General features: G+C 47.3%; 11 protein-coding genes across 11 annotated transcripts; 6 read left to right on the top strand and 5 right to left on the bottom strand.

Annotated features, from left to right (window-relative positions):
* Nucleotides 1–230: 230 nt before the first annotated feature.
* Nucleotides 231–1,583, top strand: N7519_006863 (HNH endonuclease signature motif containing protein; the record flags this gene model as incomplete). The annotated part of the gene is made up of 1 exon (XM_057293639.1): nt 231–1,583. One exon carries the CDS (start codon nt 231–233, stop codon nt 1,581–1,583), a length of 1,353 nt encoding a protein of 450 aa, XP_057148450.1.
* A 2,672-nt stretch (nt 1,584–4,255) lies between these two features.
* Nucleotides 4,256–5,580, top strand: N7519_006862 (uncharacterized protein; the record flags this gene model as incomplete). Its single annotated transcript, XM_057293638.1, has 5 exons — nt 4,256–4,370; nt 4,423–4,706; nt 4,863–4,934; nt 4,994–5,500; nt 5,563–5,580. 5 exons carry the CDS (start codon nt 4,256–4,258, stop codon nt 5,578–5,580), a joined length of 996 nt encoding a protein of 331 aa, XP_057148449.1.
* A 1,175-nt stretch (nt 5,581–6,755) lies between these two features.
* On the bottom strand, nt 6,756–8,755 carry N7519_006861 (F-box domain and ankyrin repeat protein; the record flags this gene model as incomplete). The annotated part of the gene is made up of 2 exons (XM_057293637.1): nt 6,756–8,029; nt 8,095–8,755. The coding sequence occupies 2 exons, from the start codon at nt 8,753–8,755 to the stop codon at nt 6,756–6,758; spliced, it is 1,935 nt and encodes a 644-aa protein (XP_057148448.1).
* Nucleotides 8,756–10,063: 1,308 nt separating this feature from the next.
* Nucleotides 10,064–11,424, top strand: N7519_006860 (uncharacterized protein; the record flags this gene model as incomplete). Its single annotated transcript, XM_057293636.1, has 4 exons — nt 10,064–10,307; nt 10,378–10,445; nt 10,499–10,875; nt 10,941–11,424. 4 exons carry the CDS (start codon nt 10,064–10,066, stop codon nt 11,422–11,424), a joined length of 1,173 nt encoding a protein of 390 aa, XP_057148447.1.
* An 869-nt stretch (nt 11,425–12,293) lies between these two features.
* N7519_006859 (flavin-containing monooxygenase) lies at nt 12,294–14,378 on the top strand (the record flags this gene model as incomplete). Its single annotated transcript, XM_057293635.1, has 8 exons — nt 12,294–12,571; nt 12,628–12,641; nt 12,692–12,941; nt 12,999–13,067; nt 13,126–13,383; nt 13,454–13,999; nt 14,055–14,167; nt 14,218–14,378. 8 exons carry the CDS (start codon nt 12,294–12,296, stop codon nt 14,376–14,378), a joined length of 1,689 nt encoding a protein of 562 aa, XP_057148446.1.
* A 477-nt stretch (nt 14,379–14,855) lies between these two features.
* Nucleotides 14,856–15,503, bottom strand: N7519_006858 (uncharacterized protein; the record flags this gene model as incomplete). The annotated part of the gene is made up of 1 exon (XM_057293634.1): nt 14,856–15,503. One exon carries the CDS (start codon nt 15,501–15,503, stop codon nt 14,856–14,858), a length of 648 nt encoding a protein of 215 aa, XP_057148445.1.
* A 688-nt stretch (nt 15,504–16,191) lies between these two features.
* On the top strand, nt 16,192–17,332 carry N7519_006857 (Major facilitator superfamily domain general substrate transporter; the record flags this gene model as incomplete). The annotated part of the gene is made up of 3 exons (XM_057293633.1): nt 16,192–16,677; nt 16,755–17,036; nt 17,111–17,332. 3 exons carry the CDS (start codon nt 16,192–16,194, stop codon nt 17,330–17,332), a joined length of 990 nt encoding a protein of 329 aa, XP_057148444.1.
* A 177-nt stretch (nt 17,333–17,509) lies between these two features.
* On the bottom strand, nt 17,510–19,865 carry N7519_006856 (uncharacterized protein; the record flags this gene model as incomplete). Its single annotated transcript, XM_057293632.1, has 5 exons — nt 17,510–18,414; nt 18,467–18,852; nt 18,903–19,066; nt 19,126–19,734; nt 19,824–19,865. The coding sequence occupies 5 exons, from the start codon at nt 19,863–19,865 to the stop codon at nt 17,510–17,512; spliced, it is 2,106 nt and encodes a 701-aa protein (XP_057148443.1).
* Nucleotides 19,866–20,029: 164 nt separating this feature from the next.
* Nucleotides 20,030–20,879, bottom strand: N7519_006855 (uncharacterized protein; the record flags this gene model as incomplete). The annotated part of the gene is made up of 2 exons (XM_057293631.1): nt 20,030–20,533; nt 20,598–20,879. The coding sequence occupies 2 exons, from the start codon at nt 20,877–20,879 to the stop codon at nt 20,030–20,032; spliced, it is 786 nt and encodes a 261-aa protein (XP_057148442.1).
* Nucleotides 20,880–22,352: 1,473 nt separating this feature from the next.
* N7519_006854 (RTA1 domain-containing protein) lies at nt 22,353–23,258 on the bottom strand (the record flags this gene model as incomplete). The annotated part of the gene is made up of 2 exons (XM_057293630.1): nt 22,353–23,029; nt 23,087–23,258. 2 exons carry the CDS (start codon nt 23,256–23,258, stop codon nt 22,353–22,355), a joined length of 849 nt encoding a protein of 282 aa, XP_057148441.1.
* A 556-nt stretch (nt 23,259–23,814) lies between these two features.
* On the top strand, nt 23,815–25,804 carry N7519_006853 (Zn(II)2Cys6 transcription factor domain-containing protein; the record flags this gene model as incomplete). The annotated part of the gene is made up of 3 exons (XM_057293629.1): nt 23,815–23,880; nt 23,928–24,952; nt 25,111–25,804. 3 exons carry the CDS (start codon nt 23,815–23,817, stop codon nt 25,802–25,804), a joined length of 1,785 nt encoding a protein of 594 aa, XP_057148440.1.
* Nucleotides 25,805–26,061: the final 257 nt, after the last annotated feature.

The raw sequence follows: 26,061 nt of genomic DNA, 5'->3' as shown, positions 1-26,061 counted from the left end.
GTGTATATATTCAAGGTGGAATATCCTCAATTTGAATGAACTCGTCGGTTCCTTCCTCGACTTGGGCGAAAACGCGCGGGTCCCCGTTCGAACGTATAAAGAGCTCCAGATCAAAACGAACCTTCCAGTTTCCTTCACACGCCGACCACGTGCCTGTCGCGGCAATCATCGGATTTCCGCAGCATTCACCGTCTTTTCTGATGGATCTAGAACTGGCCCACGTGATCAATATGTCAAACGCATCTGCGAGTACAGTTCCCTCTGGAAGTTCTTCGGAACTAGGCCGCTCCCCCACCGTGGTTCGTGTGAGTGATGAGCGCTTCAATATCCAGTCGCCCCAGCGTAGGATTCTCATTCGCCAATTCAAGAAAGCTGTTCTTGATCAGGAGATACCTACCCCATTGTGGGCCGTTCTCCAGTTGTGCGACCTTGAGAAGCTTGAGTACATGGTACAGCTTGCCCGCTTCTCACTGAGAATCATAGACCCCTTTGCTGAACTCATTTGTGCTCTTCCATTCAAATGGTCGGTGACACCATCTCCCTCTCAACAGCGAGGAGCAGCATTCTGGTCTCCTACTTTCAGCCCGCGGCGACATGTTCCACCCGTTGCAATCTATGCCGCCAGAGAACGAGATGGACAGAAGTGTGTCATCACAGGCACCCGCAAGATCTACCAAACTACTCCAATCTTCCCAGCTAGTGCAGTCAACGCCTTCTTGCAAAACGATCCGAAGACTCCTAACATTTGGGCATTCGCGGATGTGTTCTGGGGAACGAGCACGACTTCAAGATGGAAAAGGGCTTTTTTCAATGACCCAACCAGCCCCAACAGTCCCGTCAATGATTGTTCCAATCTGATCTGCCTTCGGAGAGACCTTCGGACTGCATGGTCAAGTGGTTTGTTCGCCCTGCGTCCCGCCTGGATTTCTGACGATATGACCGCAATGGAAATTGAATTCTATTGGCAGCCAAAGCCAGACCACACGCTTTTTAACACCGTTGATGTGGCCAAGCTGCCTCCCTCCACCAAGAACGTCCACAGCGTGGATCAACTGATCTTGGCGGTAGGAAATCGAGGAGAAGCAACACATCGTGCCATTGAATCCGGCTACCGCTTCAGAATGACAACCGACGACCCGATCCTTCGACCCCTTCCAAGTTTCGACTTGCTGGACATGCAGTGGCATTTCACTCGATTGACCGCCTTATGCGCTGCGACCAGCTTCTTTGATGAGGAGGAGGACGAAGACGACGCCGGATCAGACAAGACTACCCAACCGGATCACCCTCTGTCTTCCAACCCTCCAGACGACGACATTCTGGCTTGGGTTAGATCTTCTTCCGTTTCATCTGATGATGAGCCCGAGTCAGACTTCGTGGAGGACATTGATGCATCGATGACTGGCCCTCTGCCAGGGTCCGACACCAATCGTTCGCGCGCTGTTAGTGAGTCTTCCAAGAGCTCCGAGAAGTCGGCGGCTTCGGCGGCTTCGGCGGCTTCCGAAAGTACAGAGGAGTCAGAGGTGGTTGATGTGATCTCCGGAACTGGCCGACTATCCGTTGACTTCGTACGCGAGAGTTAAACGATGGGTGCAAGTCCAGCACATGTCATGTACAACAGCACAGACTAGTTCACTTCCTGCGCATATTCTTATGTCGCAGATGTATTCCTGAAACCCCTTTAATATGAAACCATTTTCATTGAATCTTGAATGGCCACGAAACTGACTTGACCTCTAGAAATAAAAAGTAAGCACAAATGTATAGACTTTCAACTCCGACATCTGGTTCGCGGATGTCTCATGCAGGCTGCAACAGTGATCGCCACTGTAGGCTTGTTTCAGAGTCGGGACGCCACCTGCAAGCCACCAGGTACGATAACAATAATTAAATAATCGGAGCTCCCTTGACTTTGCCACATCGTGAGTCGAGACCTTGCAAGAAGACAAAAGAGGGAAAACCTCGATCGGCTAACCCTACGCAGCTGAAGGCCCCCTGCGGGAGATTACGTCGTACTGGGCTAATACCGCATTTGCAGTGGGTTTGTCTCAGCCATAATAGCGGCCACAACATCATCACTCCAGGACACTAGACTTGGCATTGTGTAAGGATCGGTCAGCACATTTGTATTGATGTTGGTATCGCAGAATGTACTAGACCAATGATCCTCGGTATTATTAAAAAGCTATTGGATTGTATCGCTTATGAAAGTTCTGTACTCGGCTCCGAGAACACTAAAATGTCTATGTACGGAGTACTAACCAGTTATATTATACATATGGAACACGAAGTCTTTATCCTTCAGTCTGTTATAAGAGAAATCGTAATCTGTGCAATTTCAAGATCAAAGGCCATTAGCGTATCGCTTTTACGTTTTTACCTACGTACGAGTGGAGAATTCCCCACTTGGGAGATGAGCTCAGATTTCGATAAGTCGAGAAAGGAAATAACCTTTGAAAAGGGGAAATCATGACGATGTACTCCGTATACCTACCTAGGTACAGTGTTGTCCTACTCTGTGTGTTAATATGTGGTACCAGACCGTATTATGATATGCAAGCTATCAGTTCATACGTTCTATATTGTAGAGAAAAAAAACGCGGCAGTTGCACCTAATAGCCGGTAAATCACGGTGTTTCATCATCCCCAACTCGCTTCGATCCGGCAAATCACAGCGATCTCTCGAGTCGATCGTTACTGGAGCCTGGGCATGGGGGGTCGAGAGGGAGCATACGGTGTACTCCGTACAGTATACAATCCTCAGGGTGATATAATTCCCTGTGTTACCTCAGGGCGTACACTGTACAAGGGGATTGGGAAGGTGACAGGTGTCCATTTCATGATACAACCTTGGAAGACTCTAATGACCACTTGGTCCAGTTCCTATACATATGTAACTGCATTGAGGCTAAGGTGAACAGTGGAGTGGAGGACTTTATTGTCACCAAGTTGGTTTTAGGAAGGTTCTTAGGGAGCTTTCTTTATCCATCCCCGCGTACTTATAAATAATTCAAAATTAATATACAAAGGCCAAATTCGGAACATTCTTGTTCTGGGAAGTTTTCTCTCCACTCAATTACGTATGTCCACAAATATAACATACGCTATAACCCCGGTCAGAATGCACTGGCGATCTCTTGGGCAACTGTTTCAAATATAAAGAAAATGATACATAAATAGAAGCACACTATCCGTACTCCGTACTGCGTACATATTGTTTAAAGAGTACAGAGTCTACCTAGGTAGAGGTAATAATAGAGATCGAAAAAGGGAAAAAAAGAAAAGAAAAGGTATGAAGGGCGGAATGTTTCCTTGGTGTAGCGATCTTTGGTCTTCCAGTCAGGCCACCCCAGTGGAGAAAAGCGCATTAGGAAAAAAGTCAATAACCTTGGAAAATACTGTGTTATACTTGTACGTTATACTCCGTACCTTCCAAGGTTATCCCCTCGAGGGTGTTATGTCTTATAAGATTATATGGCTTTTTATAGGCTCTTATTTTGTACATATGTACGAAGTACCTCACAGAGATAACAACATTGTAGATAGCATATAAAGGGTCCGTGTCTGCAGAGTAAAAAAAAGAGAAAAGAAAACGAACCAAGATCGAGAACTGTAAATAAACTACTAATATCTCTGGAGATCCCAATTAATAATTCAAATCTCATAGATAAAGGAAATAAGGAAATAAGGAAATTCAGTCTCCACCGGGTATGTCGGGAGGCTCGACATACTCCGGTGAGGAAGTAGGATTATGGGCATAGCCCGTGACTGTGGAGATCCCCCTTCTCTTCTCTCTCTTCCTCTTCCTCTCTCCTACACTCGACTTTTGCGATCTTCGTTCTTCGTTCTTCGTTCGGTTTCCTTTCCTTTCTTTCTTTTCTTGTTATTTTTTTGTTAGCCCTTTAGCCCTCGGAGACACCCATCGGGACAATGTGTCTTTGACACGGGACAACCTACGACTTTTTCAGTGTTTAGTGGGGGATCAACAAGTAACAATTGGGACCTTTTTGATCGACTGCCATCGACATACGGAGTACTCCATAATAGATTCTTCGTTCAGACATCCGACTCTGGTCCATAAGTGATCGACAATTCACATCGGTCGGCCCACAGCCAATTTCGATCTTCCCTCTGCGCCTACGAACTTCTTACCGTCATTACCCTCACGGCGGGATCTGGGTGGAAAATAAAGAATATTACAAATATTGAGGACAGGCGATCGGGTCTGATAAAAAAGTTATCGAGCACACCCACTATGAAGGTCGCGGTGGTGGTCTCAGCTTTTGCTCTCCTGGCTCAGCCATTCGCGTCGGCCGAGTCCAGCCTCGCATACTGTGCTTCAGACAACACAGGGTCTTCCTTCAAAGCAGGCAAGTGATCGCAAACTTATATAGGTTTGGTTATATCGCTGACTTTTCACAGTTTCCGACACATTTCAATCAAATGGAGCATGTCAAACTACTTGCGCCAATTACGCCCTAGGTATTATACAAGGGAAGAAATGCTGGTGCTCAAATGTTGCTCCCTCCAAGGGATCGCAATCCGACACCTCCGACTGTGATAGTTCATGCCCGGGTTACCCCTCAGACAGTTGTGGAAGTGCATCCAAAGGTGTATTCGCCTACGTGAGCATTGTCGGCAATGACGTGACTAGCACAGCCGGCGGTTCAACCTCAACCACTTCGTCAACATCAACGTCGACCTCGGTAAGCCTCCCCTCCTTTTTTGTTTTTCTTTTGGACAACGTTCCTTTTTCCCTTTCTTTGGTTTTCTATTTTGGACCGATAAACTTTCCTACCAGCTATGCAGCTTGATTGGGTGTCCTACTCTTTCTTGGCTTGTGGCTCTAATATCGGGGATAGGAGAGTACTAGCGTCCAGCCTACAACTGTCACTGTCACTGCCTCCGTCTCTTCCATCTCGACTTCACAAACTGTACCTTCAGCATGACCGGTTTGATCAAATGGGACACTTGGCTAACTTTCGATCCTGAGACAACCTCGTCGGATGATAAGACAACCACTACCTCATCTTCTGTCTCGTTGGAGACCAACTCTGGTGGCCAAGTCAAGACAGTCACCGTTGCTGCTACGAGTGAGACTGCTGGCGCTGATTCCGCATCGGCAACTACTGGTGCCGTCGGGACGAAATTGAGTGGAGGTTCCATCGCAGGCATTGTAATTGGTGTCCTTGGAGGAATCGCCCTGATCGGTGCTCTCATCTTCTTGATCTTCTTCTATCGCAAACGCGCTCGCGCTGCCAGCCCTATTCCAAGCCAGGACATGACGGAGGACAGAACCAGCAGGGGATCGAGTTTCATGGGAGGTTTCTTCCCGCGGGGCAATGGAGAAGGTGGTGCTGGTGGACCTATTCCCGCACGTTCGGGCACAACATTCACCGATCGGCGAATGAAGACCAACACGGTCCTCTACCCGAATGGTCCTCGGGACAGCAGTGTTTCGCTGCAAGACAACGAAGATTACTCGCGTCCTGTTCTTCGGGTCAGTTGAACACTGCATTTTAGATCCTGGCCAAACGTTCTTGCTAATTGCGTGATTTCTAGCTTACCAACCCCGACTAAATGTGGAATGACAATTTTACTCAACCACCTTTTCTTTCTCTTCCATCGTCCGGCGCCTTTCGACTTCCATTAATCTCGAGCCATTCCAAAACAGCCCCATTATGATACCCAGTTGTCGCTCGATCCCTTTCTCCGTCTTCCCTTCTATTCTTATGAGTGCAGCTGTGGAGAGCACGCGGAACAGCAGCACGTGAATCTGGGCGGCCCTACTCCACCGCCTTGGAGCAGTTCTGAGGGTGCATGCATTGGTATTGGCCCATCAGAACACACTAGACTGATACAGAAAATACCCTGAATTGAAATCTATGGTTCATCCCCGGCCACTTGAGACGCCTTCACGAGCAACACATACATTATCCTGCATACATACCCGCCATATCGGTGACGATGCCAGCCCATGCCGACATGTTCTGGAAGTATACATACATCGCCGTCTTTCGGTGCGTCTGACATCGCCAGCCTCTGGGCTCGTCGCTTTCTTGGCCTTTTATCTTTCTTGCTATTATTTGTTCCAATATGCTTATTAGCTTTGCTTGTCTTCTCTTCATCTGCCATGTACTACTCAGCCTGTTCTGTCGCTGCCCCCGCCTTAATTGTTTGTGCATTTGCTATGGCTTCGATCTGAGGGGGATACGTCCCCGGCGCTGTGCTTAGACTGACCGACTCAATGAAACTACTCTACGCTTGGGATAAAGATTGTTGACCACTTGCATCTGCTGTGTGGGTTTGTCTGTTTGTAAATTGACTTCGTGTTGTGTCTTTAATGTGGGACTTAGGGGTGCGTCGTGGCCGTGCAGTAAAACATGCTTCCTTCGCAAGCAGAGTACGTACATTGCTATGTTGCTTCCGGGTCTTATTGCCAGTATAATACTGGCAGACATTTCTCTATCAATGGCCAAGGAGAAATACCTACAGGATTCAAGCATGGCAGTCTATAATATGTTCCCAGTCTTGCGGAATTTCAAGTGTTACAGTGATTTAATTCCCACATTCCCTTGCTAATGACAATCTTATCTCTGTGCGCCTTGATGTTGTAGAAAGCGAAATGATACCATATAGAACAAACAAGTAAACAAAATCTAACAGAATCAACATAGCAGTTTTGAAAATACGGACCTTAAACAGAATAATGCCATGTGAGGAGTTCACCTTATCTCCACCGAATATAAAAAGCCTTAGCATCGAAGAAGACGCAAGAAGACCATAATGAGCCGGCCGATCTCATCATTATAAATGTTCTCCCTTGCCACGCCACAAAGACGTCTCAAGGTTTCTTTAAGCTGGCGTGCCCTATCATTCATTCCAGGGGGCAGTAGTAGCGCTCCAAGTAGTTTCGAATCAGCGCACATCTGACTCTTTGCCTGTACCGTTATATGATCAATAAAAACCTCCTCCAAGGTCTCCAGGAAAAGGGTCCTTCTTTCAGGGCCCACCTCTTTCCTGATAACGCCCAAGAGACGTGGTAAGGCCTTGCATAATAGGCCTGCATTGTCAGGACCATCACATTCTCCTTCTCCTGCTTCTTCCCCTGGCAGCTCAAGATCTTTAATAGCCTCCTCAAGAGCGTACATTGAATGGTACGAAACCTGCTTGCTGGGACATATATGTTGAGCTTTTTGGACGAGATCACAAATTCGACCAGAATCAAAATCTGCCCCTGCCAAGGGAAGAATATGTAACGCGATATGATTGACGAGGTGGGCCTTGGACTGAACTGCATTGGGCTGGACTTCATCACCAAACATACACTCATCCCAATGATGAAGATATGACATAATCTCCATGATCTTGCGCGCCATATTGGCATGGGAATCACTCTCCGGTGTACACGGCATTTGAGGGTCGCTGCTGTCGCGCTCTATGCAACCCTCCAGGTAATCCACAATCTCGGGTTTCCCTAGGGCGAGTGCTGTAGCGTATGCTGAAGGTGAAAACAGTCTTCCGGGGTTATATCTCAAGGAGGGATGCTTGGGTCCTTCCTCGTAGACTGACTTCACCACGTCCAAGCTTCCCGTCCTGACAGCGCAGATAAGTGGCGAAGTATAGTCGTTTCCATCTTGTTCTTTGCTCACGCCACGGTCGATGAGCGGACGGATAACGCCAACAGCGCAAGATGAGACTGCTGTCGGAAGCTCACTCCCTATATATTTCTTCAAGGGAAGGTTGGTGTTCCTCTTAAGCATCAGGCGTGCAGCTTCAAAATGGCCGTTTTCGACAGCGAGAGCAATGAACGGAGTAGTATCTATCGATTTGTCAAGGGAATCAGTATAGGCATCAGCCTCAATAAGTTCCATGGCGACATCCGGGGTTGGTTGCTTCAGTGCGACATGCAGGGGCGTCTGGTGCCTTTGAAAAACCATCGTCATAGTTTCTTTTGTAAGATATTGTGCCATATCCCGGAACAACACTTGATCATTGCGCTTGGCCAAAGCATGTGCCACAGTCTCCCCTCAGAAGACGGTTGATTGAGATCCATGCCTGCGGCTATACAATCCTGTATTGTTTCATAGCTACAATAACGAACAACAAAATTGGCGAATCCGTCGACCTTGCCACTCCTGGCGAACGTACTAACCATCCAATCACCGTCATAGGTGAGAGTGTAGAAAAAGGGTTCAGGACCAAGGGAGAAAGCCCAAGAATCGGGATCGTGGCTGTAGTTGAAGTGCAAGCAGGAAGGATCAGCATCGTAATCCAGGAGCAATGATATCATACTAGGTTGACGGGCAGCAACCGCCACATGCAGCATGAATCCGCCAGTAAGGCTATATACGTTGGGGTCGACGCCCGAACGCAAGTACTCCAGTACGATCTTGAAATCCCCGCGCTCAATGGCACAAGCAAAGACCTCACCTTTTGCTGGCTTACTCAAAAACCTGCAACCATCTTCTTGAGGAGAAGTATCTGGCATGTCGATTCCAGCAATTGCATGAGGAGAATTCCATCTCCAGCCACGCTTCTCGTATTTTTGCTTGGGAGCTAGAACTCGGGCAGTCAGCTGCCTCTCCTCCATAATGCCATGCGCGAGGAGTAAGTACATAGACTTGCAGGTTTGATGAAGCCTACAGCGGTCCCGGATAGTCACCATACTCGAAATGAGTAAAACTAACTCATGAGGCAAATCACCCAGCTTGAAACTGCCCAAGGGTTGGGCGGAGGTTGGTTGCTGAGACATGGTGGAATTTGGCGTTGGACTTGGTGGCAATAACCGCTGACTTTTGAATGTAGAAGCAGGGGGATTTGCGATGATGGCAGTGTGATTTAGATCTAGTAACAGAACCGTATATTTTGGAAATAGTTTTAACAAGAGGGAAGTTCCCATTTATAGATGATTCAGAATTATGTTACGCTTCTCCATGCTGATAATGGCTTAATGGGCTCCAAGAGATGCCACAAAGACCTAAGACGACCTGTGTTTTAATTATCCGGGCTTCCCTTTATTGCTTTTGTCGTGGCATCAACGGATATATGCATCGTTTGGCTCTTTCATCCATGGCTTGTTTCACAATGGGGACAAAGCCCAGCCATCTAACCTAAGAATAATTCCAAAGAAAACGAAAAATAGGGTGCATCATCGGTTTAGATTTAGAGCCCAGGAGTAATATTCGGAGCTGGTCAAAATACGCAGGTAATTTCCAATGATTGAACTAGTCAATCTTTCAACCCAAGGCGAAGTCGTGTGGTAACCTCAGAGCCACTCGTACATTCCTATATTGATATTGTTATAGATGTCTGGAATATATATCTCGAGGTCACACAGTCTATGGAATAGCAAGCCGAGCTATTCTTGGGAAAATTTCCCTCAACCTGAATACTTCACTGGCAGATAGTTGGGGTTAACTCCATCCACGACACATCATGCCAACTCTCATCTCTACCCATATGCCCTAAAATAAAGAATTTCCATGGGAGAAGTATAGCGCGCTATTATTATCTGATGTTTTACTATATATTCGGCTGGTAGTGACCCGAATACACTGATAAATAAACAAGGGTATTTAAGAACCCTGTACTCCGTAGTCTAGTGTCTTTTGAAACTCCAAAGTACAGGAAGCGGCACACCCGCTGTCAAATGGACGGGTTGTGGGGCCCCGGTGACCCGCACAATTGACAGGACGTTATTCGATCGTTAGGTCGTCGCATTTAGGACTCTTGCCCGAGTCTAGTCCAGGATTAGTCCAGGATGTATGTATTTTTTCAAGGATACGGAGTACGCCCCCATACACCACACACTGTACACCGACATACATGTATATTGACCTCTCAATTCCATTTAATTATTACGAGGGCATCTTGAATAGATCAGTACCAAAACCCCTGAAAGTAGCCTGCACTACAACATAAATAATTGCCTTAACTTCTGAATAATCAAAATACATATCAAGTGGTCCATCCGGACTCCGGACTGCCAATTTATATATCTTTGGACCTGCGGAGTTGTGTTCCTTTGTGATTCCCTTTCATCTACCGCAGGACCGCCGAAATGCCCAGTGTCACTGCTACAGGTGACTTTGGCCCAGCGCCGCCTGGCGTAGACCTGGTCCAAAACCAGACGGGCAACCTGTTGGGATCAGTTATTCCTGTAGCGGTGTTGGGGACCACTGCAGTCATATTGCGATTAGTTGCACCAATGAAGACCAAGGAGAACAGAAAATTAGCCATGGATGACTACCTGATCATTGCAGCTCTTCTATTCTCTTGGGGCACAGCAGTATCCTGCTTTATAAGTGAGTCAAAAATGAGTCGTGACGTGACATAGTCAATGAATGGGCACAGCACTTACACCAGTCTCCCTAGGTATTCCGTATGGCAACGGTTATCATTTGCAATCCTTGACCGAGGCAGAGTTTATTACTGTCTGGAAAGTAAGGGAAATATTGAATGCGATGCTCGGGACAGACTTTGACAAAACATTTAGATACTTTTTGCCTATGTCATGATTTACGCCACAGCTGTCACCTTCACCAAATCCTCTATCGTGTTTTTTTACGGCCGCATATTCAACTTCCGCTGGTCACTATGCATCTGCATGTTTTTGGTTATTGGATATTGGGTCACCATCATCGTCACGGTGGCAGTGGCCTGTCGACCACTGCCATATTTCTGGCTGCTCTATACCGATCCAACAGCCACTGGTGTATGCATTGATGTGCCCAAATTCTTTTTTGGCAATGGCATTGCTGCTATGTTGATTGATGTGATAATACTGTGTATGCCGATGCCAACAATTTACAAGTTGCAGATGCGATCGTCGCAGAAGGTAGCGGTCGTGGGAATCCTGCTCTTAGGAAGTTTGTATGTTCCTCACCCCTCTCCGACTACTATAAAATTGATTCTGGCTAATAGCTAATTGACCTCAGTGTCTGCGTGGCGAGTATCTGCCGGATCATCGCGCTTCACAAAAACACCCACGGTACAGATGCTACGTGGACTATGGCACCTGTCTTTATCTGGTCGTGCGTGGAACCTTTTGTTGGTATCATCTGCGCGTGCCTCCCTACGTTTGGGCCTTTCTTTCGTCGGTGGTGGTCTAAAGCTCGGACAGGGCGCTCATCAAACAGTCGCAGCACTAATCCCAGCGCTGAACATCCACCTGCTACAACGACCTGGCTCCGGAAATCCCGAGCAAAAAAGCCACTCAAGGACTCATTATTCAGCACCAATGGATTTAGCTGCGTAGATGAAGTCGAATTAATGAACGATATAAATGCCACTCGGTCGCTGAGGGACGAGGCTGTGAGTGACCATCATGATGTAGAGCGAGGAGACTCTAGCTGTGCTATTACAGTCCGACAAGATGTGGACGTGACATGGGACAAGTATAAAACAGGCAAAAAATGCTGATCTGACTTTCAATTATTACATAGGGCTCTAAAGAGACGCAGATTCCCTCAGATTTGTTGATTCCGAATATCGTGTATTGCAGTTTGAGATGCATTAAAATTTGCATTTCTTGGTATACGATATGACATGAAACATGCCGTTAGACTGGCAATTTGCCATTGAGATAGTCAGAATTAAATATTTAAGGGGAAACAATTAGGGAAGCATAACCATGGCCGTAGTAACGTATACGCAGCACGGGTACGGAATACTCGTACATTGGAGCAGCGGCTGGGCACTAGTACATTGGGGGCGGTTTATTATTGTCCGTTCATATCTACCTCATGTAGCGAGACCGGACGATCCTTCTAGCGCAGGTATGTTGTTTTGCTGCTTTTTGCGTATATTTTGATTTTCACTTCGCTTGGAAACCTGGTTTGATAGGCGGCACTATGTGCCGTCGCGACCTGTCATACCAGTTGACAGGGATAAGAATTGTGGAGAAAGCCTGTACAAAGTACATATGCGTGTGCATACGGAATAGGTCCGACGCGACTAGCCTTTCCTGGGGTGCTGGTGTGGAGATGAGCTGCCCAGGGGATTTGCTAGCAGCCAACTACTCCTCAATTGACGCTATATGTTGTAAACTGTCCCGTGTCAATCAAAAACCTATACAAAGTACAGAGCAACGGCGGCCTAGGACCTTAGCCCTTTCCCCCTAAAAGATGAAAAATAAAATAACATTGTCACTTTGTATGCCCCCTGATTTTTATTTTTGCTCTTTCTATAATAGTTTCTGCGGGATCTATCATAGTATTATCAAAGGAACTCACCAGCAATTTACTGCCTCACTTCCAAATCCCTCGACATGTCTCACCACCCCATTTCTAATGGCTTGCAAAACGGTTTCGCCTCTCCCCCCAACATCTGCTACTCGAGTTGCTAATGGCGAGACCCCTCCCAACTGGATCCCTTGCGCCGAGCAACCTGTCTATGCGCGACGAAAACTAAGGTTAATCTGCATCGGCGCGGGTTACTCGGGTTTGACACTTGCCCACAAGATAGACCATGAACTGAAGCTCGGTGACTTTGTGGAATTGAAAATCTACGAAAAGAATCCCGAGGTCGGCGGAACGTGGTTTGAGAATACCTATCCCGGTGTCGCTTGGTGAGTAGTTTGTGTCTACATCTAATAAACATGACCGTATTATCTGACATATCCAGTGACATCCCGGCCCGTAAGCTCCTTCAGCGGCTCTTTGGCCACCGGAATTTAACATCCACTTAGATGCATACACATTTTTATTCGAGCCTAATCCAAACTGGTCCCACTTCTATGCACCCGGTCCCGAGATTGAGGAGTACATCAAACGAACGACGAGGAAGTGGAAATTGGACAAAGACATCCAGTTTAACGCCCGTGTTACCGAGACTGTGTGGGATGATGAGCTGGGAAAGTGGAAAGTGGAGGTAGACCAAGCTGGCACAATCATACATGACGAGGCCGATATTCTGGTCAATGCGTCCGGCTTTTTGAAGTGAGAACCAGTTATCCTCTACATTTGTTTCTCTTTAGTAACGTGATTTTCGGTTAGCAAAACTAGCTGGCCTGATATCGAGGGCCTATCGAGTTTCAAGGGCAAGTTGCTTCACACTTCGACCTGGTGAGTAGATGCTGTTCATGAACTGACGAAACAAAGATTATTAACAAGTGATACATAGGGATAACACCTACGACTGGTCGAACAAACGTGTTGCAGTTATCGGTAACGGCTCCTCCGGAATACAATGCGTGGCCGCAATGCAGCCGAAGGTCGCCCAGCTCGTCAACTTTGTACGCACTCCCACCTGGGTCTCTGTCAACTTCTGTGCAGAGAAGACACGAGACGGGGGTAATTTCTCCTACACAGAAGAGGAGAAAGCACACTTCGCGGAAGATACCAAGGCTCATTTTAGGTACCGAAGAGAGTTGGAGGGCAGGTAAGTTCCAAGTTCATGCATGGCTGCCCCCTCCTAGCACCCAAGAGGAACTAATCAAATTGGAGTAAAGTGTCAACGCATTCTTTTATGGTATGTATAGAGATCACCCGATGCAATTGGGGTTGACGCAGGCTTCCCGGGAACAGATGAAGGAGCGAATGAAAGGGATATCTGATCCTGAAATTGTGTCGAAAATGCTTTCTCATAAGTTCCGTCCTGGATGCCGTCGCTTGACACCTGGAGATGGGTATCTGGAGGCCTTTTCCAATGACAATGCAACTCTCACTTTCGATCCCATTGAGCGTATCACAGAACTTGGTATCAAAACGCTCACAGGTGATGAGCAACAATTCGACGTGATAGTCTGTGCCACAGGGTTTGACACGTCATTTATTCCATCTTGGAAGATGATTGGTCCCCATGGAGCTACATTGGAAGAGCGATGGAAAGTTAACCCTGAGGCATTCTTTTCCATCCAAGTGGACACGATGCCGAACTATTTCATCTTCAACGGGCCCAATTGCCCCGTCTCCCATGGCTCGCTTCTGACGCAGGTCTCTTGGACATGCGATTACATTCTCCGCTGGGCTAACAAAATTGCAGCAGAGGATATCAAGTGAGTCATTTTGACCTTTCTCGGTCCTAGTGTTTGACTAACATACACCCCACAGGTCAATTTATGTCAAAAAAGAAGCCATGGAAGACTACAATGTTTACTGTCAGGAGTTCCTCAAGCGTATGGTCTGGTCGGATGAGTGTCCGAGCTGGTACAAGAATGGGAAAAGTACAGGTCATGTCACCGGGGATATCCAGGCTCGATTTTGCACTTTAAAGACTGTCTTGAAAACATCGGTGGGGAGCACTTCCATATCGAGTACCGCTCTAAGAACCGATTCCGCTTTCTAGGTAACGGTGAAAGTGTGCGTGATCAGCATGGAGCAGGTGATTTGGCGTGGTATATGGATGATATGAAAGCCCCCATGCCGCCACTCTAAATCAACAGTACGGTCTTGTTCCGCCCGCAATAAATTTTGTACATATGCTTGTGTAATTCTATGCGGAGAACCTGTGTACTGGATTGATAGTTGCCCTGAGAAATTGATCCGTAAGATATATGATTACCTGAACACATCACTCAGGTTCTGGCTTCATTGGCCGATGACACAGCTGGGGGTGGGTTGGTGAGATATATTCGCTACCTTATCAATAATTCAGGAATAGGAAGTCAGAAATCGATAGGACACCAAAATAATATGAATATCAAAATCTATAAATCATGCAAAGTGTATTAAGTTCTCATAAAGTGTATATCTAGGTATTCCGTGGATTCTAAGGTCCTACTACGTTACTAGCATGTCTGCAGAGGTGAGGTGATCAGAATAAATTGCGATTTTCCTTTGTCGGGAGAACCAGAGCAAGTTTATATAAAAAAGCGAAAAATCAGGAAAATAGCACTTACCTCATATTCGATCTCAATTTCCAAATCGGTAGTATGTGTCTACCACCTCATCCTTCGAGTCGTGTCGAGCCACACTCTGTTTAGCCAACCTACGGTCAATCTGTGTATCTACAGAGTTCGACGGCGCTAGCGGCGACATATCGAGCACTACATCAAATTGATCAGGCAAAGAGGACTGGTGTTCAGTGGCAAACCGCAGAAGCCCCCAGACAGCATGGCGAGACATACTAGTTACCTTAGGAATAAGATAGGATGGGCGAGCCTCCGGGCAAACTGTGAATGTCTCTGCAGGGCCAGTCTCGGGGTGGTGGATGACCACAGCCCTCAAGATTGGGGGTATCGGAATGGGTATACCGAACCTATACGGCCCATCGATCTCCTGGACTCTAGCCTGGATCTCATCCCAGGTCTTCCGATAGTGGGTCTCGAAGGTATTCGTCCATTCTTCGTCGGAGCGATAGTCGGCGAGACCAGCGCACAAAGACCATAAGAAATAGTTAGTATTGATCCATGTAGAAATACGAACTGCCCAGGATCTACAAGGGAGGTTGTGCCTCTGACGAACGTCGCAGCGGATTACAGGCTGCTCGGTGGCTTGCACGACGGAAAGTGGTACTCCGTAGACCGGGTGGATAGCCTGCCAATTGTAGTTAGCCGCCATGATTCTCAAAATCGTTCTGTGTATCGAGGAGGAAAGGTAGAATTGTAAGCTTTACTTGACCACTGGGCTCAGGTGTCACAGAACCTAGAGCCAGAAGACTGGAATAGAGAGGGAGTGGCGGAGAATTTGATGCATATCTACTTCAGCGGAATGGGGGTATTATATAGCTTTTGCAGACCAGGTACTCCCTCTTGGAAATTGGGACTGTATGAGTGACAAAGAAAGCAAGGGAAGTGGTCTTTGCTCTCACCCAAGACTAGAATTAAAACATCCAAGCACAATGCACATTGTTAACGGATCTTTGTCCCCTTGTTCGCAGATGTGGCTCGGATTCGAAAGCACATAGATCACTTGAAATGACAGAGGTTCTTTGTATTAGCTGGATCCTTAATTTGGATATGGGGATGGCACCTTTGTTCTCTTTTGGGTGTAGAGAAGCATACATCTCTCCATTAATACGCTGGTGGTGTGGGGCAACAAAGACAGATCCCTGCCCGTAGATGACGATCGGAAACGTATACTAAGGTGTAGTGAAATTTCTTTGTCACATTGATGACCTTTCTGGTGTAGATCAAAACGTAAACAGTGTTAGGAGGGTACTCCGTACGGAGGGAACAATGCCACGATACGGTTTCAGCTGCAACAGCTGTCCATCACGATCGGTACCGCCATTTTTTTCTGGCTGACTATGGTATGCAGTTCGTCGGCGGCAGCACCTGCAACCCAGAGGGTATCTCGAACCCTTACCTGGGGCTCAGAACAACGGACACACCTGCTTGGGTCAGAAGACAATCTCTTGGAGACTTCCTTCAGCTTTGCAGATCCTCCCAGCTTGGATTCTGTTCTTCGGTCACTTCTTCTTCCCCTTCTCGCTGCGTTAGTTGATATGAAGCACCGCGATGAGGAAGCCACGGAGGCCATCTCTAAGCTGCCTCGCCTGCCTGTGAACGATCCACTTGTTTGCGCGGAGTATCTTGAGATCAAAGCTGCTGTTACGTTTGATGAAGAGACTGAGAGTGAGGTTGTTGGATCCGGAGGTGTAATGGCTCCCTGGAAAGCTTTGTTTGCCCCCAACATGTTCAAGCGCCTGGTGCTTGGTTGGGGCATGATGATCTTCCAGCAGTTCACCGGTATCAACGCCGTTCTCTACTATGCACCCCAGATTTTCTCTTCGGTAAGTGACTCGCTCTTTCCCACATCATATTCTTACTGTCCAATGAATGGCTGCTAATTTCATTTTCCTTATTTAAGTTGGGCTTCTCATCCACCAAGACGACCCTTCTCGCCACTGGTGTGACTGGCATCCTGCAGATTATCTTCACCCTTCCCACCGTCCTTTACCTCGACAAATTCAGCCGCAAGACCTTCCTCATCGCCGGCGCTACGGGCATGTTCCTTTGCCATATGGTTGTCGCTGTTGTCCAAGGCACATACAAGCCCAAGTGGGACTTAACGAGGGACTCGCCAGAGCCCAGCGCTGGGTTGCCATTGCGTTCATCTGGCTCTTCGCTGTCAACTTTGCTTACTCTTGGGGTACGTCACCATACCACCAGCTCATGTGTCCACCGCTTTATTGAATAGGACCCGTCTCTTGGGTATTGGCTCAGGAAATCTTCCCCAACAGTCAGCGCTCCCGCGGTGTCTCGATCGTCGCCTCAACCAACTGGATGTTCAACTTCGTTATCGGCCTTACCACCAAGGATATGCTGGGCAAAATGAAGTATGGTACCTATATCTTCTTCGCCATATTCGGTGCTCTGGGTGGGCTGTTCATATGGAAGTTTGCCCCTGAGACCAAGGACAAGACAGTTGAGTCTACCACGGCTTGAGTGCCAGTGTGAAGATATGCATGGAGGTTGAGTGGCAGACCTCAAGTGGTCTATATAACAACAAATATACATTGACATAATTTGAGTGACAGAGATATAGTACAATCAAGGCACAATATATCCAATCGATATGCTAGATAGTTCCGACCAGATGATTCGACTGCAGGTCTAGCTACATTAAAATCCAAACAAATTTACATCCTCCTTGTATCCAATGTCCTGAAGCGCTGGAAGCACAGCCTTCTTAATCATAGCCGGGGGACCACAAAGGAGCGCCAGATTCCCTTTCTCAGGTCCAAATGCATATTTCCGCAGAATCTCCTTTGTCACATGGCCTTTCTCTTCTGTCCATTTATCATTTGGATGTGAAAGCACATGAGTGATCTGGAACTGATTCGGGTGGTCCTCTGCAAGTCTATCGAACTCATCCCTCAATAGTATATCGTCTTCAGTCTTATTCGCATCGACGACCTTGATATTGGTCTTGTCTTCTTCCAAACCTTGTTCCTTGGCACGTAGAATACGTGAGATAAGCTGGTATCCGGGTGTGATACCGGATCCTCCTAGGACAAGACTGACATTGCGGAAATGATATTCTTTGTCGTCGATCATGAACTTGCCTTGGCCGATGTACCTAATCTCACCGGAAGGCCCTTTGACTTCAATTTCCTCACCATCACGCAGACAGTCGAGGATGTTGCTCATCGTTCCACCCGGTTGGGATTGATCCGGGGGGTATGTTTTGACGACAAGGTCGAACGTGCCATCTTCTTCTTTCTCAAAAATTGGCCTCGTGGGCGTGTATGGCCTGATAACGAGCCGATCCTTGAAATGAAATCCCAGCTGCAGATGCTGACAGGTGCCGAGACCGAGCTTCTTCGTATCGGATGGGACCGAGAAAGTGTATCGACGAGTGTCCTCGGAAATCTGTTCCTTTCCTTCAAAGCGAACGGCATTCCACCGGTGGCGGTCAAAGGCAGTCTGAAAAGCCTGTGAGGGTTTGGCTTTCTCTTTAGCCACATCTTCGACCTGCTTCTTGATATACCCAAGTGTCTTTTCGGTAACCACGCCGAGGACGCATTCTGTGTCAAGTCAGTCAATATTTCAACGAACTGGAGAATCGTTAGATAATACCACTCAGCTTCTGCTCCGCGTAGTCGTCATGAACGCTTTCGAATTCAGTTGTGGTATCGGCATGTGCCCGACCTGCATGCGCCATGATAGGTGCTTTGCCGCCAGGATGCCAGTCAAGCACACTAGTTGCATCGTAGACTTTACCATTGATGACAATCCAGCAGTCATTCTCCTTGTTGTGCTTTTCAATTTCCTCGCGTGTGAATTGCTTTTGCGGTGATGCCGCCTCATGCTTGATATTCTCGATACGATTCTCCCATGAGGGTTGCATCCAGCCTCCTGTCCCCGAGCCAGGCTCGCAGGGATGTCGGAAGTACAGCACAGATGAGTCATTGTCGTTGTTGTTAACCTCGATCCGGACGGTGTACCAGCAATTGTTCATCATTCTATACAGAATCAGCAAACAGCCACTCAAACGGTAGTGGCGGAGGCTTACCCCATGATGTTCCATGTGGGGTCCTTCGGCTGCGTGTTCTTGAAAACATTGAAGCAGCGTACGATAATACTCTCAGCTCGAACAAGATGCGGCAATCCGACATCTACATACCAATGGAGCCACGTCCAAAATTTATTTCCATGGCGGATAGGGTACTCAGGGAACTGATTGCAATAATTTAATAACTCGCGTGATACTGGAATGGGTCAATTGACAGGCTCACCTTGCGGATACAGTACAGCCAAGTTTGACCACCGTCGAGACTAACTTCCACCCTCTCGACTTCATGACCACCACCATCGTATGCAAAGCCTGCTATACGATAAGTCCGATCTTTATTCACATCAGACAAAGGAATCGCCTCGCCATGCCCGGGTTTCGCGATAATCGAATTCAGGTTCTGCTCGTTGCAGGCCGTGCTTGGGTGACGGAACATGATGTGTGAGAACTCCGAGTCTTTATCCAGAATAAAGCTAGGCAGAACCCTGTTGTCCCAGATATGATAATGGCTATCATTCTCCTTGTCAGAGACCCAGACCCTATGGAGCCATTTAACACAACGACCGCCGACGTAGCCGGGGACGATTAGGCGGACGGGATAGCCGTGGTCTGGTGGCAGTCGCGCATTGTTCATTTCGTATGCCAAAATGACGTCGTTTTCATAGTCCATAACATATGCCAATGGAATAGATGTCGCGTATTTGCCCTCACTAAGCTCATCGGCGCCTTCAAAATGGACCCAACGTGGAGGCTTCCCATGGTGTGGATCAGGGACCTGGATGCCAGCATCGAGAAGTATGTCCCGCAGAGGGGACCTTTCCAGAACGCGCAGCTAATGCCCCCAGCACCCCAGTTGAAACCTTTGGACCGTCTTATCATATTTAGCTCTTTTCTCCGGTTGCCGTCGCATGCCAATGCTACTGCAATGTTGATAGATTCGTAATTGTGGAGGAGATCGTCCATCGATAAGACCAGCTTTCCGCCTTCAACCTCAAGTTGGTGGGTTTCCCACAGCAGATGAGGCACAGCGCCATGGCTGCGAACATAATGTAGTGAGTTCGGGGTGATGAGACCTGCTCCGTACAGGGCTTCCAGATCTGGCTCGCCGTTGAGCGGATGCTTACCGGTTAGGCGGATGAGGTGGGGAGATCGGGGGATCCAGTTGTCGGGGTGAATTGGTCATCCTCGTTAATGGAAAAGTCCTTCTCTTTTGCCCACTTGGCGGGTGACTCGACTGCACCATCGTTCTGTTTCAGTGTCTTCATGTAATTGCTCTCTGCCTCTAGCAGGCGCAGCAAGGACAGCTCCTGAGGCGAATACTTTTCCTGTGGGCCTTTTCCTTGATCTTTGTCCCTCCCCTCGCGGTCATAATCAGGGCATTGTTGGCTTGTGGCATGTGCCTCGTTGTGAGTCACATTCTCACCGCGACCCCGTCGCCATTCATGTTCGTTCTGTGGTTCCTGGTTGTCATTTTCTTTCAGTTTCTCGTTCTTCCTCTTCTGTTCTTCCTCCTGCTGACGCCTCCTAACGTTGACAGGCCAATCCTGCTGGTACTTTATGAAGTCTTCCGTAGTATCAAGGACGTAGCGCCAGCCTCGCGGGTGATGTTGAGGTAACCTCAAATGATAGTCCTAGAAAGAGAAAGGTCAGGGACAAGGGCGATTGAAACGGCATCTGAGAAACATTAGTGCACACCTCTTGCTTGTCCATGTAATCGCGGACGGTAATCAGATCGTGTTCCACCAGCTTTTTGTTGAGCTCGTCTGCTTCTTTCTTTGCTTGAGCTAGAAATTCTTGCTCCTGCTCCGGACCCCAGTCATCTCCAACATGTGTGTAAGCTGGATGCCGATTATCGCGATCGCGAAACCCGATTCGGTGGTTATGGGTTATAACCCAGTCTGGTTCATTTAGCACGTCCTCCTCAGAAGCACCAGCATGGCTCCGCATTGGACGTGTGTAGTGTGGTGTTGCTGCCATGGTGGAACTCAGCACACTCGCTGTGTGTAGCTTCGAAATCGTAGATGGTATGCAACGGACTCTGGGGTAATTTCAAGCGAACCCGGGTAGTCCGTGCTAGTTAGGTATGGATGAGAGACAACATTTCTCCAAGAAGGTTCAATGTTGCTTCTAGTCAAATTACGTCATGATATCCTTACGTAGAATCTTCCAAGAATTCATGATTTGCCCGTTTCCACGACGATATCCGTGTATTTGAGGTTATGTCGGCATCTTCTTTTCGACCGATGAAGGTCACGTAACTTGTGGTGTTTTGAGTAAGGAATACTTCACTTCCACTTTCTTCCCTGCATATATTGCATTTGGTAAATTCTGGAGGCTCACTAGTTGCCATGCAAACGGACGATGGGTGGGTCCAACGGTAAGGATTATGATTGGCCAATGGGAGACCATGAAGATCATTGCCAAGCCTAGGGCTGTCAACAATGTATGCATACATCATCGCCTTGTTTGCTATAGCTTCATCAATAGTGGTGTTTCTGTGTTGCTCATCATTTCTAAGGCATCTGCAAGGAAGGTGCAGGAAATGAAAGGAAAAAGAGAATAAATTGTCTCACGTTTGCATGCCTCAGGCACTGATATGAAGTGAAGCATAACATTTATCTTCTCGAGATAAAAAGAAGAGGGAAATGAAGGGGGGAAAAAGACAAATTCGAGAACAACCGGAGTTGAACCGGAACAGTCAGGTAGTGGAAGATCTTCGGCACTTCCCTCGTGGTACACATGGCGAAGCATGTTACCACTAGGCCACCTGCTGTTGGGTCCCTACCTAGTGTTTAGGTTTGTCTTCCTTTTCACTCGCACTTTCCTAAGGTTTCTTTGTTTTGAGCATTAGAGGTATTATAGTATCTGTGTATGTATGAGGGGATGTGATAAGATTCGTTTAACCTTTGAATCCCTAGGGAAGTGTGAGATAGGTAAACAATACATATGTTAGAAAAAAAAAAGATGACAATTCGAGAACGACCGGAGTCGAACCGGAACAGTCCAGGTAGTGGAAGATCTTAGGCACTTCCCTCGTGGTACACATGTGACATGTTACCACTAGGCCACCTGCTGTTAGGTCCCTAGTACTCAGGTTTGTCTTCCTTTTCACTCGCGCTTTCCCAAGGTATCTTTGTTTTGAGCATTAGAGGTATTTTATACACTCACTTATTGTCTATTCATGTAATTATCCCACACATATTGTGTGTCAAATAAATAGGATGAGCATGTAGCTTTCAATATTTTGATTGCATTCCCAAAATAGTCATTGCTAGGTATAGCTAAAGTCCAGTTGGAAGAAGGATAATGACGAGGGTAGAGCCTACTGCCATGTGATGTCACCACTGAGATGTTCATTATTTAAAGGAAGTTTAGAAACAATGAAGCTACTAGTAGCAATGAACCTTGGAACTTGAGCCCTCAAGTAAAATAAGCCCATATCTGTACAACTTAGCGTCCCTTCAATTCTACACCTGCCACTTCTTCAGTGGCTATCTCCTGATTTGGCACTATGTGTCTTGGTAGAGTCCCTGGATACCAAATACCCCAGATTACCATACATATTATCATCAACACAGAGTCAAACACATATAGCATCCACTCGTGGGTAATTGGATATCCATCATTCCCAGCGGCATACTCCACAACCCTGAAGATACTCCGAATCAGGATAAGGGCGCTGACAGCATAAAGCGTGCGCACTCGACTAATCCAGTTAATCCGGTTATCGAAAGCCTCCGTTGGGGGTGATCGACGCATGCGGACCTCAAAGACAGCCGATGTGACAATGAACAGACCGAACATGATAACCTGGATAACGAGACCAGCGACCACAATGTTTGAGCCCAGCTTCGCGTTATCCCCCGTGACCATAAGGCCTGACGCACTACCTTGCACAACGAATGACACGACATCACCCATCACGAATGTCTTGGTGAGCCAGTTGATCCGAACAAGCGAGTGTTTCTCGGCGTGGACGCTGCGGATGATTCGCCCGAGAGTCATGTATACGGAGGCCGCGAAAAGGGCAGGGCCGAGGAGGAGGAAGACATTTTGGATCGCGTAAACTATCACCGAATCTGTCGCGTTGTATGCAGCAGCTCGACCGATGTACCCGATCACTTCGACTTCATGCGAAAACAAGTCAGCAATTTTCGAATAAATCAGGGTTTTAATATACGTACAGAGGCCCCCTAGAGAGAATGCGAGGCAGAACCAAGCTCTTGTTTGGTGGAGCTTCCAAAAGTGGAATGTTGTGGCAGCGACGAAAAGTATCAAGAAGATGATTGCTGCTGGGAGCGAGGGGACGTATTCCCAGAGATAATATCCCCCTTTATAAGGCTTCAGCTGGGCCATATCGTGTAAAGCAAAGCAAAATTATCACAAAATGCGGAATAATCGAACTTTGGGGTTTTTATTTGTTGTGGGCTCAAGAGAGTGGTAAGAACGAACGTGACGGGGTGCCTTGGTGAGATTTAAATATAACAGGTATCAAAAAAAGCTAGAACGCTATATGGGTTAAGTGTATATACGCTCACACAAAAGAAAGTCGATATTATATAATTAGATCCAGATGTCCTTCAATAGGCAAGGCCGATGCATTTTGTATGATACGAGATACCAAAATGGGCGGATCTGCCGAACGCCAAGGCTTTTAACCTTAACCAAAGTGGAGACATGGTCTGTGCATACGCGTATCCTCACATTTTTCCAACCTCACCAGTCAACCTCGTGAGTGATTCAAGAAATTTCAAGTGAATTTGCGGTTAGTATATGTGGGCCCAGAGATTGGGTTTATTGGGACTGTCTAGGCTGCACTATTGACGCCTAGGGTCTCAAATATACTACTGGCTTATCGAAACCAAGAGTTCCGGCCCTAGCCGTATATTTTCTATATCACAGCGTGGCAAAAATGGTCCGAAGAACGCACAAAAAATCTCGAAATGGCTGCATTGAATGTAAGCGCCGTCATATGAAGGTTTGTCACTCCATGATCAGCTATGTGCAGCCGCTGACTCCGTTCAGTGTGATGAGAAAAGACCCATATGCTCCAACTGTATTAGTTCGCAGCGGCACTGCGAGTTTTTGCAGCCTGTTCCTAGTGGACAGTCCTCTCGCAGCGTTAGAAGTGAAAATGCTACTGGGTCACCCGCCGTTGCATCACCGGCCGTGACCTCTTCACCCGCCCAAGAACCCAGCAATAATCCCGAAGATGCTCCCGTTAATATGCTCCACGTGGAGCTTGCCCATAATATTTCTTCAGGGTTTATGAGCGGATTCACTTATCCAGACAATTCCCCTAGTATCCCATTCGAGGATATCTTGCGGTACGGCCTTAATGCGCCGTATCTTATGAACGAGGTTCTATCTCTAAGTGCTTTGCATCTTAGCATTGTCAGACCAGGGCAGCGGGATTTCTACCGACACCATTCTACTCAACTGCAGAATTATGCACTGAACTCATTCAACAATTCATCATCACAAATCAACGATGAAAATTACGTCTCAATATTTCTATTCGCTGGTATTCTGGGGTTGCACATGCTGTGCGAGACACTGGTCTATCGAGAAAACGACTTCGAGAACTTTCTTGACCAATTCGTTCAATACACCGTGCTGCACCGCGGGGTACGCACTGTCATAGGCGGAGGTAGATGGCAACTTTTGCAAAAGACATCATTGAGACCGCTCTTGGAGTTCGGAGAAAGGATGCCCTCGGTGGATGCAAGTCTGGGTCCACTTTGCCAGACGCTTTTGGATCGTATCAAAGGTCTTGGTCACGACAAAAATACCACGACGACATACCAACAGGCTATCCAGGCTTTGCAATCCGCCATGACTGCGACGGAAAATCAAATTCCAGGGGCCAACGGCGTACATGTTCTCACTGCATGGCCGGTACTTGTCCCTGGCGAATACATTGATCTGGTTGCACAGAGGAAGGGTGAGGCTTTGGTTATCTTGGCGCATTTTGGTGCCCTTGTTGATACACACAAACACTCGTGGGTATTTTGTGATGGTGGCAAGTATTTGATTGATTCAATCAGTCAGTATCTTTGGGCCCAGTGGGCAGAATGGCTTCATTGGCCACGACAATCCCTGATGGTGTCAAATGCTGTACAGTAGTAATAGTGCGGTTATTGGGGAATTGTGAACATGTAAATATAATCTTAAGTTAAGGGTCTGATATCCTCTGACTGAGCTTTAGCCACTCGGAGGCTGCTGCAGGAATCTCTGGTCTGATCAAAGCCATCCTCGCAGTTGAACGGGGGATGATTCCAGGCAATCCGACCTTTGTGAACCCAAATCCTAATATCGATTTTGATGCGCTACGCGTGCGGGTAACTCGACACATGATAAAGTGGCCGGCCACGAAAAGGCCAGTGTCAACTCCTTTGGATTTTGGGGGGGGGAAGGGGGTGTGCAATGCTCATGTCGTCCTGGAGTCAGCTGAGCACTCGCCTCATGTTTCGTCGTACTTGGAGAAGATTGGTCTCGACTTCTTTGACCAGGAGGACGCGTCGCCAGAACAGGGTAACGACCCGAAGCTTCTGGTATTCTCCGCCAACGATGAGCCATCCCTTAAAGAAAACATCCAGGCACTCTCCGCACATTTGATGAGCCTGGGGGCATCGCTAGATATGGGTGATTTATCGTATACTCTTTCCGAAAGGCGCACCCGGCATTATCAGCGGGCTTTTGTCGTGACACAGAGTAAGGAAATACTGAACGAACGCATTATCCTTGGCAAGAAAAAGGCCATCCCACCGAAGGTCGGGTTCTTGTTCACAGGCCAGGGAGCACAATGGTCTCAGATGGGACTGGAACTGTTGAATGCCTTCCCAGTCGCAAGGAATATTGTTAAAGGTCATGTGACCTTGTTTGCTCCCACACACATTTAGTTAGTCTCAGTATGTAGATAGTTTCTTCTCTTCTTCACGCATCTACACATTTTCCAGAGTGTCCTATTTCTTTATAGTAGCAACTCTCTCAGGTTATAAGCGCCTATCTCCGAGGCTCTTATTTCACAGCAATCCTCGAATCCCTATTTTCCGGGCGTTACGTCCGCCAAGCCCGAGATCCCGCAGATCTCTCTATTTCTCCTACATCTAGATTATATTAAAAAAGTATCTATTTATTTCTTATTAGTATCGACTAC

This window comes from Penicillium mononematosum (genome assembly GCF_028829835.1).
Source record: "Penicillium mononematosum strain IBT 11891 chromosome Unknown utg000003l:1.0-8172316.0:1.0-8177699.0, whole genome shotgun sequence".
NCBI lineage: Eukaryota > Fungi > Ascomycota > Eurotiomycetes > Eurotiales > Aspergillaceae > Penicillium > Penicillium mononematosum.
Note: the sequence above shows the minus strand (reverse complement) of the source record. Positions and strands in the feature narration are given on the sequence as shown.